General features: G+C 41.5%; 1 protein-coding gene across 1 annotated transcript; it reads left to right on the top strand.

The window, feature by feature from the left end:
• The first annotated feature begins 8,710 nt into the window (after positions 1-8,710).
• On the top strand, positions 8,711-10,222 carry LOC148119126 (putative sperm motility kinase W). The gene has a single exon (XM_087897800.1). The coding sequence runs from the start codon at positions 8,711-8,713 to the stop codon at positions 10,220-10,222; it is 1,512 nt and encodes a 503-aa protein (XP_087753926.1).
• The last annotated feature ends 6,302 nt before the right edge of the window (positions 10,223-16,524 follow it).

The following is a 16,524-nucleotide window of genomic DNA, read 5'->3' as shown; positions in this document are numbered from 1 at the left end:
AGCAGAATTATGCCAAACTCAGCAACTGCCCATTAGCTCTCACTCAAACAAGGGAGGACTCAACACATTTGTTCCTGTATTTCAGTCAGCTGCTCCACCCAGTCTGGGGACAGTGTCCAGTCACTCACCATGGCCTGCCGCCTTTCCTTCTCCAAGGACAGCTGCCTGTATCTCAGCATAGCCTGGCTGCAGACCTCAGCCATGCTTTCGGCACATGAAGCCCACAGAGCAGCAGAACATGGGCTAATTCTGACTTCCACAAGAGACCATACTAGCCTGGAATCCCGAAAAACCATCCCATCTGAGTAGCAGGTCGATCAGAGGTTCTGATTGGCTAATGTTGCCTGAGTGACAAACATATTAAACACAAGGTAAGGAGCACAATGTTTCTCAGGTGGAGCTTACTTTCTAAGCACAACCCTATTCGAGAGTTGCTAAAGATTTGTGCCAAATTCCACAAATCTCTTGTTTATGTAAACCAGTGGTTTCTGTTTTATCAGGAAGTATACAAATTCAGAAGGAGGCTAATCTACCAATGCTGCACAAAACAAACACATGGTAACTCGAGATTGTAAAAAAAAGGCAGTGGTGCAGGCCTTCAATGTGGGGAGGCTGAGGCAGGCGCATCTCTGTGAGTTCTAGGCCAGACTGGTCTTCAAGAGCTAGTTCCAGGACAGGTTTCAAAGCTAGTTACAGAGAAACCCTATCTCAAAAAACTGAAAACAAACAAAAAATAATACCAAGTCTACAGTTGCATTCTTTGTAAAGAGTTGGGTTTTCAGGAACTGAAGCAAACCCATCACAAAGGTCATGGTTGGAAGACATTATAAGCTCTTCCAACCTTATTCCTGATTTCAAAGTAGATCTATTTCTTTTTGTCTATGCAGCAGGGCCTCAGAGAAACACCATGAGGCCCAGGCAGGTTACTATAGTTGGAGAGGCCTAGGTGCTCAATTATTCAATTTCCATTGGACATTTAGCTGTAAAATCAATTTGGAGATATTTGTAAAGTTGTGCATGGCATCTCACAAACTGGGAAAAATTCTGAGGATAATCTGTATAAGAGAAGAACTGCTGATATAAAGGAGTTACTAACCCTTAGAAGATATTAAACAAATCAACATAGAAATTTCCTGAGGGAGGTTGCCTCTAAAACATCCCAAAGTCTAGTAGTATGACAAGCAGGGCTGAATAAGATTAGAATGCTTGGGTGTAAATGCTTATTCACGTTTTATTTAGACTGTTAATGGTCACTTTTCTGTGGTAAAAACAGCAAAGGGAATGCATATTGATGGATAGTGTAGAGAGACCCTCTGTGTAAAGTTGTTTCTATAGTAATTTGATGCATCAGAGTTTTAAAATGGATTTATTAGATGTGTTATACTGGATGTTGTACACATCAATTTAATGATGTTTTGTTAAACATTTGCTGGGCCTTAGTATGGCTACATACTCCCATAGAAATCCAAAAGGATTGTTAGAGCAGCAATGCTGTTTATTGCATGCATTTGCTCTAGGGTTTAATTGATCACATTGCGTCTAGGAAATATAAATTCATTGCATTATGTCATTTAAAGTTTTTATTTAGCTTTCTTGTTCTTGAGACCTTACCCAGATGTGAGACTTCACACTTTGCCTCAATAAGCATTCACTCACAGTAAAGGTAGGCAGGCCCAAGACTACTTCAACCCGTACCCAAAGCTTTGTGGGAAGGTTATGCTGCTGACTCTTCACTGATTAAAGTGCATGAAAGGGTTTGGAAGCCGATTTTGGGTTCCTCACTCTGGATTTCAAGCACAGATGTCAACAGAAAACATGTAATAGATCGGGGCTACTGTGAGCCCATCTAGAATATCTTATGAATTTTGAACAGTTTAGTCCTTTGAAAACGCCAGCAAAGCTATTACTTTTTTGTACTTCTGAGATTTTAGACTTTACGAGATGTCATCAGGGATGGTATGCAAAGACTGCAAGCAGATTCTCCAATTCTGTTGGAAGAAGCCATATATATCAACAAAATTCCACAATAGCAGTTAGGGCTAACCTCTTCAGAGGCAGGTGGGGTAGGAACTGGAGGTAGAAAATTACCAGGCAGTTTATGGTAAAAGGACAGCAACAAAATAAATAGATATATATTTTTTTTCATTCAAAAATTTACACTTTCTCCCCTCCTCCCATTCCCCTTTCCCTACCCCACTCACTTGCCTCTCTTCCCCTCCCCCCTTAAGAGAGGGCAGGGAACCCTGCCCTGTGGGAATTCCATGGCCTTCCCTCCTACAGTCAAGCATAAAAGGGTATGCTTCCAAATAATCCAGAATCCCAAAAAGTAAGTACATGAAGTAGAGACAAATTCCAGTGTCATTACAATTGGCTTCTTAGTTGTCCCCAATTTTTAGCCACATTCAGAGGGTTCAGTTTGATCCCATGCTCCTTCAGTCTCACTCTAGCTCGCTTTGGTGAGTTCCCATTTGCTCAGGCACACTGTCTCAGTGGCTGGACCAACCCCTCGAGGTGCTGGCTTCCTTGTTCTTCCTCTCCCTCTTTCTGCTCTTCAACTGGACATGGGGAACTCAGTCTGTTACTCTGATGAGGGTCTCTTGTCTCTTTCTCCATCCCTTGCCAGATGAAGATTCTATGGGATTCTGTGGTGATAATTGAGATAATCATCATTGTGATAGTGGGGCAAGACCAGTTCAGGCACCCTCTCCTCTGCTGCCCAATGACCTAGTTGTGAATATCCCTGTGGACACCTGGGATCCCCTCTAGAGCCAAATCTCTTGCCAACCCTTAAATGGATCCCTTAATGCAGATATCTTCTTCCGTGCTCCTATAACCACCCGTACTCCATCTCCACCCTCCCATTCCCCCAATCTCTCTCCAGTCTTTCCTTTCTCCCTTCTCTCTCCCCCTCTCCCCTTCACCCATCCTCACTCCCACCCCTGCCACCACTCCCATGTTCCTACCTTTTGCCTGGCAATCTTGTTTGCTTCCAATTTCCAGGAAGATCTATAGATGTTTTTTTTGCAAACTTGTGCAACCTCTTTGTAAATCAGTGATGTGGTTTCTCAGGAAATACGGGATCAACCTACCTCAGGATCCAGCAATACCACTCCTGGGAATATACGCAAGAGATGCCCTATCATACTACAAAAGCATTTGTTCAACTATGTACCTAGCAGCATTATTTGTAATAGCCAGAACCTGGAAACAACCTAGATGCCTCTCAGTGGAAGAATGGATAAAGAAAGTGTGAAATATGTATGCATTATAGTACTACTCAGTGGTAAAAAAAAATGACATCTTGAATTTTGCTTGCAAATTGATGGAAATAGAAAATACTCTACTGAGTGAGGTAACCCAGACCCTAAAAGAGGAATATGGTATGTACTCACTCATTTGTGGATTCTAGCCATAATAAAGGTCATTGAGCCTATAATTCATGATCATAGAGAAGCTAAATAGGATGGTGAACCCAAAGAAAAACAAATAGTTATCCTTCTGGATATTGGAAGTAGACAAGATTGCCAGGGAAAAATTGAGAGCTAGGAAGTAAGGGTGGGGTGGGGTTAAGGGAAGAAAGGGAGAGAGAACTGAGAAGGGGAGGATGGGGAGAGCTTGAGGGATAGGGACAGTTAGGATGGAGGAGGAGTGGATATGGGAGAAGGGAAGTATAGATCATAATTAAGTGAGCTATTTTAGGGTTGGCAAGAGACTGAACTCTAGAGAGTTCCCAGGTGTCCAAGAAGATGTCCCCAGCTTGTTCCTTGGGCAGCAGAGGGGAAGGTGCCTAAACTGGCCTTATCCTATAGCCACACTGATGAATATCTTGCATATCACCATAGAACCTTCAACTGGCGATGGATGGAGAGAGAGACAGAGACTCACATTGGAGCACTGGACTGAGCTCCCAAGGTCCATATGAGGAGCAGAAGGAGAGAGAACAAGAGCAAGGAAATCAGAACTGCAAAGGATCCGCCCACCCACTGTGACAGTGGGGCTGATGTAATGGGAACTCACCAAGGCCAGTTGGACTGGGACTGATGGAGCATGTGACCAAATCTGACTCTCTGAATATGGCTGACAATGAGGGCTGACTGAGAAGCCAAGGACAATGGGACTGGGATTTGATTCTACCGCAAGTACAGGCTTTGTGGGAACCAAGACTGTTTGGATGCTCACCTTCCAAGACCTGGATGGAGGGGGAAGACTTTGGACTTCCCAAAGGGTAGGGAACCCTGACTGCTCTTTTGATTGGAGAGGGAGGGGGATAGGGAGTGGGGTTGGGAGAGGGAGAAAAAAGGAAGGAGGGAAGGAGGTGAAATTTGTAATAATAAAAAAATAAAAGGGCCTGTAATAGACAAAGCAGGGGACCTTCTCCTCTCCAGCCTGAGGGATCTCTGCCGAGGCAGCAGAATAAAAATTCCTCTTGCTATTGCATCAACCGCACTGAGAGTGTCTCTTGGGGTACATTCCTCCTTGGTGGGACTTAAGGTCCATCAATACAAGAAGTTTGAAGGCCTTAGTTCCCCAAGTACTCTCTTAGGGCCTTGTGGGCCACCCGGGAATGCTGGCATTAATGCACCTGGGCTTTTTTTTTATTTTGCTTTCATTTGGTCTGATTCAGATGATTGTGATTGAGCGAGTTATTGGGCTCAAAAACCTTCTATCTGGTGGTTCCACCAAGGGGGCTATTTTTCCCACTGACCTGGGACTACATACTGGAAAAACACCCAACTCTCAAACCACCCAATTCTCAAACCACCCAATTCTCAAACTACACCAAAGCCCCGTCAACAATAGAATCACACTTTCTGTTGGCAACAGCGGTTTATCTGGAATGAGTCCCAGTGATGATCTGGTATTTATCGTCCATAAGAAATCAAAAAAAAGTCAGATGGTAGTGACTCCAACCTTTATCCCAGCATTCTTCAGGCAGTGTCATCCACATCTGACTGTGAGTTCAAGGCTAACCTGGCTTACAAATTGAATTCCCTAACAATCACAGCTGATACACAAAAAAAAATCTCTCCAAAGTCATAAAGTAAAAGATCTGAAGAGCCTAAAAAAGATCTGGAAGAAAGAAAGGAAAGAGAATATAAAATCAAATGCTTAATTGCATTGTAAGACTGACTGGGAAGAAGAACATGTTGTGTGAGACATTTCAGTTTTCTAAAGGGTTAAGTGGGGAGCTGAACCACTAACATCTTCAAAGGAAATCAGAAAGCAGAGACAGCAAATGGTGAAGGCTAGGCTCCTTACTCTCAAGGTCAATGGCACTGAAGGAATTCTGCCATTGAGATGGTTACTTTTGGTTGTCAACTTGACTACATATGGAGTGAACAGCAATCCAGAAAAGGAGGGCACATTTGTAATAGAACATTTTTGATTGGTTTGTTCTGAATCTCAATGAGGGAAAGACACTCCTTTGAAGAGTGGATTTGGTGGGAAGATAATCCTTTAATCCAGTTCATGGCACCAGAAGACACACCTTTGATTTTGGCCACGCCTTGTGCTGGAAGACTATATAAACACCTAAGGCGAGGCTTTTGCTCATTTCTCCCTGGCCCTCACCTTGTTAGCATCTCCATTCTTTCATGGGAATAAGAACCAACTTCTTTGGGATTCCAGCAGATATTGAAGACCAGTCAAGAGAGAAAGCAGTCTGGACTGAGCAACTCCTGAAATTTTTGAAGTTTCAGTTCATAGCCAGCCATTGTCAGATTACCTGGACAGCAGCCTGTAAGTGATTCCAATAAATTCCGAGGGGGAGAGAGGTTGATGTTACTGTTGTATATGGTGCTCTGTTGTTTAGAGAACTCTGACTAATAAGGCAACAAGGCTCTACAACATGAAATTACCCAAATGGGCCCCAAACTGGTGCTCAAATGCCCAATACTGGAGGGACCTGTCTCATTAAAACTACCACAGTGGTGTTCTTAGCAGTATCTCAGGTCTTTGAGCACTAAGTGACAATTAGCTAGTACTGATTGGAAAGCTTTGGAAGTCATAGAGGCAAAACTTTATAGGAAGTAAGCCATTGGTGGATAATTTCTAATGTAAGGTCACCATCCACATAACAAGACATTTCCAGGACCCTGGCTTTCTATGTTGTTGAAATTCTGAGTGCGGAAAAACCGTTCCTTCCTAGAACTAATTCTTTTGATTGTTTGCTTGATTGTTTGTGTTTTGAGACAGGATATCTCTGTATTGTTGGAGTCTGTCTAAGAATTAATTCTTGTAAACTAGAGTTGTCTGGACCCACAAAGTTCCTCCTGCCTTTGCCTCCTGAGTGCTGGGTTTAAAGGCGTGTGCCACCATCACCTGACTAGAATTGATTCTTAACTGGGACTTGATTACAGTCATTCTAAAAATAACCAGGGCTCTGTTATGGTATAAAAGCTTGGAAAAAGAAGGCACTTCCGGATTTGAGAACAAGATTGATTGGTTTCTTGTGGTGAATTACAAAGAGGCATTATAAATAATAGCAGATACTGGTCCTTAAGGGTCACAATCTGCAGCTGTAACATTTCATTGTACATTGGAGTCACTGTTAGATGCTTACACAACAGTTGGGATGTAACAGTGGTCCTGATAGATTTGGAGTTCGCTATTCTATGGGACCTCAACATATAGATGCTCATTCCCAATGGATTGGTTTAGCTCTCTGCGATTTTTGTTTGGTGTTTATATTTATATTTATAATTTTTTGTTTCTTTTAGGGTTTAATTTGTGAATCTATTGTCCCTTTCTTAACTAAATATTACCTAAATGTCTGTTTTGAAATTTAATCCTTTATTTTCCTTTTGATTGTTTTGTACTGTTAAAATATGATAATTGATATACCACACATAACAAACTTGATTATAACTTTCCATGCATGCTTCTACTGTAATTTGACCGTATTTCATGAACTGTTTAACTCCATCCAGTTTGTCTTTGTGACTGATGCTATGAGTTTTACAAAACCTCAGGCCCCTTCTTCCACATGACCCAAGGAACACAAAATTTATCTAATTTCTATACATGGAACTGCTTTGTTTTCTCCAAAATTATATCTAGTTGTAGCTGCATTCATTATATCACAATGGTTCCCTAATCACTGTGATTAGTGTGGTACCATCCCCATAGTCTACTTACCTGCTATGCTATGGTTTGATTTGTTTAATCTGAATTCTCCTCTGGGTCCACAGTGAGGCCATTTTGATTGTGAATGAATAGGTCTTTTTTTGTGTGATTGACTTAGTAATTTTATCTTTTATTTATTTATTAAAAATTTCCACCTCTTCCCCACCTGCTTCTTCCCTCCTCCTTCCCACCTCCCCCTCCCTCTGTAGTCCTAAGAGCAGTCATGGTTCCCTGCCCCGTGCGAAGTCCAAGGTCCTACCCCCTCCATCCAGGTCTATAAAAGTGAGCATCCAAACAAACCAGGCTCCCACAGAGTCAGTCCATGCAGTAGAATCAAAACCCAGTGCCATTGTCCTTGGCTTCTTAGTCAGCCTTCATTGCCAGGCATAATGAATAGGTCTTGAGTGGAATTCTGAGATGGATATGATGTATCAAGAACTCTCATTAAAATTGTTCTCAATAAGTTAATGAGGTAAAGGAGTTTGGACTTTATTTACTGTGCTCATTTGGTTGTGGGCTCAGGGTAATCCTGCCATAAGCAGCAATGTAGATACCTTCCTTTACGTCCTCTTTCTTAAAGTATTTTCTCTCACTAAGGTGTTTGTCATAGTTAGGCTTTCTATTTCTTTATCAAAACACCATGAACAACATGAGTAATGGGGAAGGAAAGGGTTTATTCATCTTACACTTCCATTACTGCTGTTCATCTCTGATGAAACTTAGGACAGAAACTCAAACAGAACAGGTTCCTTGAGGCAGGAGGTGATGTATTGGCCATAGAAGGGTGCTGCTTACTAGCTTGTTCAGTCTGCTTTAGTATAGAAATATGACAAATGGTAGTATCCTTGAAATGGTTGTTTTGGGTTCTATTTAAGTGGACTGGGCCCTCCCACAGTAATCACTAATTGAGAAAATATGTAGCAGCTGCACCTCAGAGAGAGATTTCCTCAACTGATTTCCTTCCTCTCTGATGTCTCTAGCTTATTGTTTATTCATATGTTTTGAGAGATGTGGAGAATCTCAGATGTCTGGAATCTGCCTGACCTGGAGTCATTTTTGTGCATAGCCACACTTGCTGCATATGTCTCATGTGTTTAAGTGTTTTCCTTTCACCTTATTTCAATGTTCACACAAGTCTAGGAATTCCCTTCAATCTTTGAAATTACTTAAGTTTTAATATTGAAAGGTCCAGACAAGATCCACTGAATTGTAATTTGGGTAGGACATTACCTCCTTTTACTATAATTCAATTTCTATCTTTTAATACTTGATATGGTTGCCCAAGGATTTTCATTTTGATTTATTGGTGAAAATAACCAAATCTTTGTTTCTCTGATCTAAGTACTTGGATTTGCATGAACTTACCAGTGAATACCTCTTTGATCTCTACTGTGATTCCTTGTCTACTGTTGGGCTCTTCTAGTATTTCTATGTCCTTGAAGTGCATCATTTGTTTTGTATGGTATATCTAAGATTTGATGACCATGGATTCATAGTGATAGACCTTCATCTTAAGATTGATTAAATTTCTGGTTTTAGCATTGCCTGCCAACAAGAAAAGCTGGTGAAACTGAACGGACACATCATGGCCGATTCCTCGGACACGAACATCCTTCAAAAAGATTTCAGGATCCTAACACCTCTAGCTGCAGGTTCTTTCGGGGAGGTGAAGCTTGCCTGCCACATTCCCACGAAGACAACAGTTGCTGTCAAGATCCTGAGGAAAAAAAGCAATGTTCTGGGTGAGATCAACTCTGAAGCAAAGATCCTTCAGTCTTTGGAACACAGTAACATCATTCATTTTTTTCATGTCATTGGCACACGGACAAGGACTTATATTGTAATGGAGTATGTGGCAGGAAAAGATCTGCAGATGTTCCTCAGTGAGGTTGGACATCTAAAGGAACAGGAGGCTAGACCCATCTTCCAACAGGTCGTATCAGCGGTGCACTTTCTCCACCAAAGATGCATTGCACATCGTGATATTAAATTGGAGAATATCCTTATTGACGGATATGGCAATGTCAAGCTTTGTGATTTTGGTTTGGCCATTCAGCTCGCAGAGGGGCAGATGTTGAAGAAAGTCTGTGGTTCGTTGCTCTATATGGCTCCAGAGATCTTGGCAAGGGAACCTTATGATGGGCTGGCTGTTGACATGTGGAGTTTGGGAGTCGTCCTATATGTACTGGTCACAGGACAATTTCCATACACAGAAAACACATCACAAGGTATGTACAGGCTCATCACCAACACAATGTATCCCATTCCCTTTGACTTGTCAAAACCCTGTTTCATCATCATTGCACAATTACTCACGGTCCCCACCAACAGGAGAATAACAATATGTCAACTTGTGAAAAGACCATGGCTGGGTTTGATTAAAAAACATACAGCACCAACAGCTAAAGATATCCTTCCAAGGCTTGTAGAGACTATGTGCACCATGGGTTATGACTTGGAAGACATTTTTTCATCCCTAAGACACAGACAACCAAATAATATAACAGCAACTCTTAATATTCTAAAACACAAATTGAGCTGTGAGGACAGTTATCAGCAAACTGAGCATCCCTCTTTAAGGAGCAGCCACATAGGTGCTCATCACCCCCTTTTCCCTTTGAAGAGGAGAGCCAGTGAACCAGCCCTTCCAACAATTAGAGAAGCTGGGATGAGACAATCTAAAGAGGGTGTAGAAGGAAGACGCAAGAGATGCCAAAGTCTAATCAAACTCAACAAATACCCCTGCCTGGAGTTGAAGCCCTGTTCAGAACACACAGTCCCAGAAGGAGGTGTCCTGATGGCTAATGTTATCAAGTGTGCTACTGGGGACATTGGAGACAGCATGGATTCTCTGGACAGCTCGCCTGGTGATCTCTCCTTATGTGAATCACTCTTGGATGGAAGACCCTCATTGTTTCTTAACATGGACTTCTCGACAGAGAAACCATCCATGGAACCCAATATGCCCCACTATCAGCCACAGATTGGATCTACAACCTCTGCATCCAGGGCATTCAAGTGTTGGAAACGGATGAGGAAGCGAATTTCCCATGTACTCCGTGCACTGTTGATCTGTGTCACGCCGGTTCCAGAGTGAATTCTGAATCCTTGTGTAAGCTACAAAGAAAGAGGTGATAGAGTAATCTGTAAGGGGTCTAATTGCTTTGGTCACCAAGATGTTCTTTTCCATTGTATTTTAACTATGTTATATTAATAAATATATTTTTGTAAATGACACAAGTACAATCTCATGGCATTTGTTATGCATCTCTCCTCTGAAGTAAAAACCACACACAAATACACAAAAAAAATGCATGAACACATACAACTGGTTGTCAGGGCCTGCAAGGTATACAAACATAAACTCCCAGCCCTCCACATAGCGTTGGTTCATGACTTATTCTGTATCATATTGTGTACAGACAAAGTCTCACCTCATACATGTATTTGTTTCAGGTCTTCCTTGCTATTCTCTGCCATCCTGACAAAGCACCAGCCCATTTCTCATATCTACACATCAGGGTCTACTATATAACTTACATCTATCAACTTAAAGCCCACTCATTAATCCAATTCGTTATTAAATTTTACTCTGTATCCCCTGCCTGATTATCATGGTCACAATATTCATAAAAGGCAAGTGTCTCTTTCTGTTATATTTCTCTTCCTTTCTGGTCACCCATACACAGGGATGGATAACTATTGCGTACTACACGGAAGTTCCTACCATACATTCGAATAACTGCCAGCACATGACAGGATAGGAGCAATTCCTCCTGTGCATTCTCTCCAAAACAGCCATGGTGCTCTCATATAGAATGGGTTGAGCTCCTGCTAGGTATAAACTTTTCTATAACAAAAACAAACATAAACTGGTGTTCATTATCACACAGCATGCTGTTAGAGTTTCTATTGTTGTGGGGTACACATTGACCACTTACAAAGAAAGATATTTAGCTCGATCGCTAATTAAAGCTTCAGAGGTTCAGTCTAGGATCATCCTGCCCAGCTATGGTGGCATGTAATAAGACATGGTGCTGATGAAGAGCTGAGAGTGGATGAGGATGTAAATTTTCATCCTACAGATAATGGGAAGAGGTGTAGTACACTGCACATGGCTTGAGTCCTTATGCCACCTCAAAGCTCACCTCCATAGTGACACACGTCCTAAAACAGGGTACAGTTTTCCAAGAAAGGCACACTTCTTAGTAATGCCACAGCATAGGATTCTGTGGATGCTGGTTATGTTCAAGCTACCACCTTTCATCCCTGTACTCTATAAATTTGTAGCAATATCATAATGCAAATTTCTTTTTATGCAGCTTCAAACTCGCCCATTGTATTCCACAGTCTCAACAATGTTTGAACTCAAAGTTGAACATCTCTTCTGAGTAGGTTTATACAAACTCTAATAATAATCTGCTATAAAATTAACAATCAAAAACCATTTTCAACACTTTCAAGTTATAATGGCAGGAGATATCCACTACTGTTCAAAAGGTAGGGAAGAGAACATAGTGAGGAGATACTAGATCAAAGCAATGCTAGACCAAAAACACCAGTGCTTATTCCAAACTCTGCATTTCTAAATCTGATGCCAAAATGCTCTTCAGATGTCCAACTCCTTTCAGCTTCACTGCCTGCAACATACTTTCTTTTTTCCATTTTAAATGATTTTTAAAATAAGATCTTTTTCATTTCACATAGCTGTCAGTTCCCATTTCCTTCCCATTTCCTGCCGCACCCATTCTCCAACTCTCTCCCGGTCTAAGTAATAATGTGAACCCAAGGAGAAACATATATAGATCCTCCTAAAAGTTGGAAGCAGACTAGATTGCCAGGCAAAAGTTGGGAGCATGGGCATGGGGTGATATAGCGGAAGAGGAGAGGGAGAGAGAGAAGAGTGAAAGCGAGGTTTGGGGAGAGCTTGGGGCAGTGGGATGGATGACATGGAGGAAGGACAGATATGGGAGCAGGGAAGAAATATCTTAATTAAGGGGTTGGCAAGAGGTTTGGCCTTAGAAGGCTTCCCACGTGTCCACAGCGATGACCCCAGCTAGGACCCTGGCCAGTGGAGGAGAGGGTGCCGGAACTGGCCTTGTCTCATAGTCAGACTGATGAATATCCTGAATATCACCATAAAACCTTTGTGCAGCAACAGGTGGAGATAGAGACAGAGACCGACATCAAAGCACTGGACTGAGCTCCAAGGTCCAGTTTAAGAGAAGAAAGAGGGAGAATATGAACAAGGAAGTCAGGAATGCGAGGGGTTGGTCCATCCACTGAGACAGTGTGCCTGATCTAATGGGAACTCACTAAAGCCAGCTGGACTGGAACTGAACCAGCATGGGATCAAACTGGACCCTCTGAATGTGGCTGACAATTGGGACAGACTGAGAAGCCAATGATAATGGCACTGGGATTTGTCTCTACTTCATGTACTGGCATTTTGGGATCCTACTCTATTTGGATGCATACCTTCCTAAGCCTGAATTGAGGGGGGAGGTCCTTGGACTTCCCACAGAGCAGGGTGGTACCCTGATCTCTCTTAGGACTGGAGGGGGAGAGGGGTAGCACAAGTGGAGGGGCTTGAGTGAATTGAGAGTAGAGGAGGAAGTGGAAATTTTGAATGGTATTATTTATAAAGCAATAAAAAATAAAAAAGTTACCACAATTAAGGGAATGGGAAAAAAGAGAGAGAGAGAGAGAATGAGCATAGGGATCAAAACCATGATAGTGATCCCCACAGGAATAGCTGATCTGAGATAGTGAGAGATACTGACTCTGGACTGATAGCAAGGGAATCTGCAAAAACACCAAATTAGAACCCCTGAAAGTGATTGAGAGTCTTGCAGATTGGGCCACTGATTGTGGAACCATAATTTATCCCTGGTGCTTTAACTGTCAACATTCTATTTCCACTTTGGCTGGTGCTGCACCAGAGAAGCATCTGCCCTTGGCAGATAACCAATGGTTCTGGCATCCACAAAATCTTGGTGTACTCTAGGCAATACAGGCGTCAAGATAACACCTTCACATAATTTCACTATAGGCTTCCATTGAGGGTCACTCTTGACAAATGCCTGGGCTCAACTGCTTTTCTTAGGTAGAAGGAGAGTTACTAACATGCCATTCTTCTACTTTGGACTCTAATGTATGAACCATGTAGCTAAGGCTGACAGGTTCTGTTACTAGCTGGATCATAGTCCCTGGTATAATTTCACCTTCACCAATTTTCGTTTTCTCTTTGTCTACTATAGTAACTTTGCTTGGCTCCTAAGGAATTTGCTGTGGATACTGTGCTTCCCTAAATCTCAGCGATCCATCGGCCTATACTTTACTAGAGTTGGGATTAAAGGCATGTACCACAATACCTGGTGCTAAGCTTTTCTTTAATTCTTTTTCACTAGTTGTTAACTTAACTAGTTTGACCTTGCCCTGAGGTCACCACTGCCTTTATTTCATTTCCTAATGTGTTTTTTTCCTTTAACACAGGGTTTAATTCCATTCCACTTCCTGGTGCTCCTTTTCAACTCGAATTTTCTACTTCTTTCATTTTTTAAATGCTCAGTTTGTTGCTTTTTATTATAAATACTACTTAAATTCACTACTAACAACAGCTTGACAGAGACTATACTAGTGGTTTCTTTTTTCTTTTTTCTTAGAATTTGAAACTCCACAATTCAGACATAGAGAGACTCTTCAGAAAAGGGCAAAACCCACATACATTCTTCATGTTATTATCACAAGAATCTCCAGGGCACATACTAATGTTATTCTCCTCTGAAACCTCTCAGTGAAATCACACACAGTTCAAATCCCACTCAGCACCACTGTCTTCTTTTCTCCTAATTGTGTGCCCTAACCATGAGCACATAAACCTTTGAACTGCTTTTCTAATCCACAGTACCTAAGTCCATATTCCTTCATCAGAAACATGATCTCACCTATCACAGTAAGACTCCAGTTCTTGGCATCATCTTCCATATTAGTTATGGTTTTGTTTCTGTAAAGAAATGTCATGATAATTGAAATATCATAATAATTGCAACTCTAATAAAGGAAATCATTTGATTTGGTGGCTTACATTATCAGATGCTTAGTCCTTTGTCATGATGTTGCAACATAGTATTGTGTTGACAGACATTCAACATACATTACATACATTGTATACACTACATACATTCTAATTCCTGGAAATAGGAAGTGAACTGAAACTCTAACCAAGATATGTGCATATATGAGAGGTCAAGGCCTGCTTCCACAGTGACACACTTCATCCAACAAGGCCATAACTACTCCACCAAAGCCACATCTGCAAATGCCTTTCCTATTAGCATATTGTTGGCGAATACTTCAAAGTACCACAAATGATAACCTGAGAAACAGATCAGGTCTTGGAAGGTAGAGAATTCTGTAGACACACATCACACACACACACACACACACACACACACATATGGATACATTTCTTGTTCTCTGGCATGCTGGTACAAACATCCACGACCATGCAAGGAATATCACCAGCCACAAAACAACCCAGCTCTTTAATAAGGAGATAATGTGAGCCCTACGGCTTTCTATGTCATTGAAAATCTGAGCTGAAAAACCCTTCCTTTCTAGAACTGAAAGTTTTCTATGTTTGCTTTTTTGTGTTTTGAGACAGGATTTCTCCATAGCTTTGGAACCTGTCCAGGAATTATTTCAGGAAGACTAGAGTTGCCTGCCACGCAAAAAGTTTCTCCTGCCTCTGCCTCCTGAGTGCTGGGATTAAAGGTGTGTGCCATCACCACTTGACTAGAATTGATTCTTAACTGGGACTTGATTACAGTCATGATAAAAATAACCAGGCCTCCTTTGTGGTGTAGAAGGTGAGAAAAATTAAAAAAAAAATTAAAAGCACTGCTGGGTTTGAGAAGAGAATAGTGGTTGGTTTGTTGTGGTGAAAATACAAAGAGGCATCATAAATAATGTCATATACTAGTCCATAAGGGTACAGCCTGAAGCTGAGCCTTTTCTTTGTATATTGGAGTCACTGTTATATGTTTTGGAAACCTGATTTTTGTCAAAGAAACCAGAACCTCATACTGGAAAGTAGACAGAAACATCAACAAATGGTGCTGGTCAAACTGGAATGCTGAGTGCAGAAAAATCCAAATAGACTCATATTGATTAACCTGCATAAAACCTAAACCCCAAAAGATCAAGGATCTCATCATAAAAAATAGATACACAGATCCTAATAGAAGAGAACATAAAGAATAGCCTTGGAAATAGTGTAGGAAAACTTACTGAACAGAACACCATTAACACACATACTAAGATCAACAGTTAATAAACTGGAACTTGTGACATTGAAAAGTGTCTGCACATCAACAGAAACCACCACTGAGACAAAGAGGCAGCCTACAGATCAGGATAAGAGTTTCAATAACTACATATTCAATAGAGCGATAATATTCACAATAAATAACAATTGAATAACTGAATATAAAAACCAATAACCCACCTAAAATGGGGCAAAACATAAACAGAGAATTTTTTAAGAAGAACCTGCAACGAATGTGACATAAACAGATTTTTTGAAGCCCTTGTATGACTGGTAGAAGCCTCAAGTGGGCTGACCCACTCAGGAGCCATCAGGGATTAGATCTGGTTTTTAAGTCCACACACCCCGACAACTACTCCATCTACAAGCTGCTGGAGCACATGGAGGAGCTGGTCCTGTAGAAGCAGTTGTTATCCGTAAATAAGGGCTTTGGTCCACCAGGAAGCTTCTAACTTGGAGGTGCTGTGGTTGCACTCATCACTGCTTGCTTTCTTGGGAGACTCACATAGTGGTTTGGGTTATGGGTGAGGGTAGGACAGTGGTGCTGTCTGCAGAACAAGCATAAACGTAGAACCTGGTAAATTTTAGAGAGGAAGACATCAAGGGAAGAGTGTTATCTGGCAGCCTGGAATTCACAGGGAAAGTTTCATGGCACCGACCCAAAGCTGTCAACAATAGAATCACCCTTTCTCTGGGAAATAGCAGTTATCTGAGATCATCCCCAATGATGATGTGGTATTTATTGTACACATAAAATCAGAAACTGCCAAATGGTGATGATTCACATGTTCAGTCTCAACATTCTTAAGACAGAGTCATTAGAACAGATTGTAAGTTCAAGCCTACCCTGGTTTCCAATTTGAGTTCCAGGTCAATCAGAGCTGTTACATACATAAATCTTCTCTCAAAAGTCAAAAACTCAGAAAACAAAAGAGCCATGAAGCCAAAAAGAAGAGAGAGAGAGAGAGAGAGAGACAGAGACAGAGAGACAGAGAGACAGAGAGACAGAGGGAGAAGAAGAGGGAGAGGGAGAGAGAGAGAAGAAACAGAAGTGGAAGTGGAAGCGGAAG

The sequence above is a fragment of the Myodes glareolus genome, chromosome 18, assembly GCF_982192425.1.
Source record: "Myodes glareolus chromosome 18, mMyoGla1.1, whole genome shotgun sequence".
NCBI classification, from domain to species: domain Eukaryota; kingdom Metazoa; phylum Chordata; class Mammalia; order Rodentia; family Cricetidae; genus Myodes; species Myodes glareolus.
The sequence above is the reverse complement of the archived record's forward strand: the minus strand, read 5'-3'. Positions and strand labels throughout refer to the sequence as shown.

Bases quoted from the DNA above. Each gene is read 5' to 3' on its own strand.
- LOC148119126 (XM_087897800.1), top strand. From the start codon at position 8,711: ATGGCCGATTCCTCGGACACGAACATCCTTCAAAAAGATTTCAGGATC.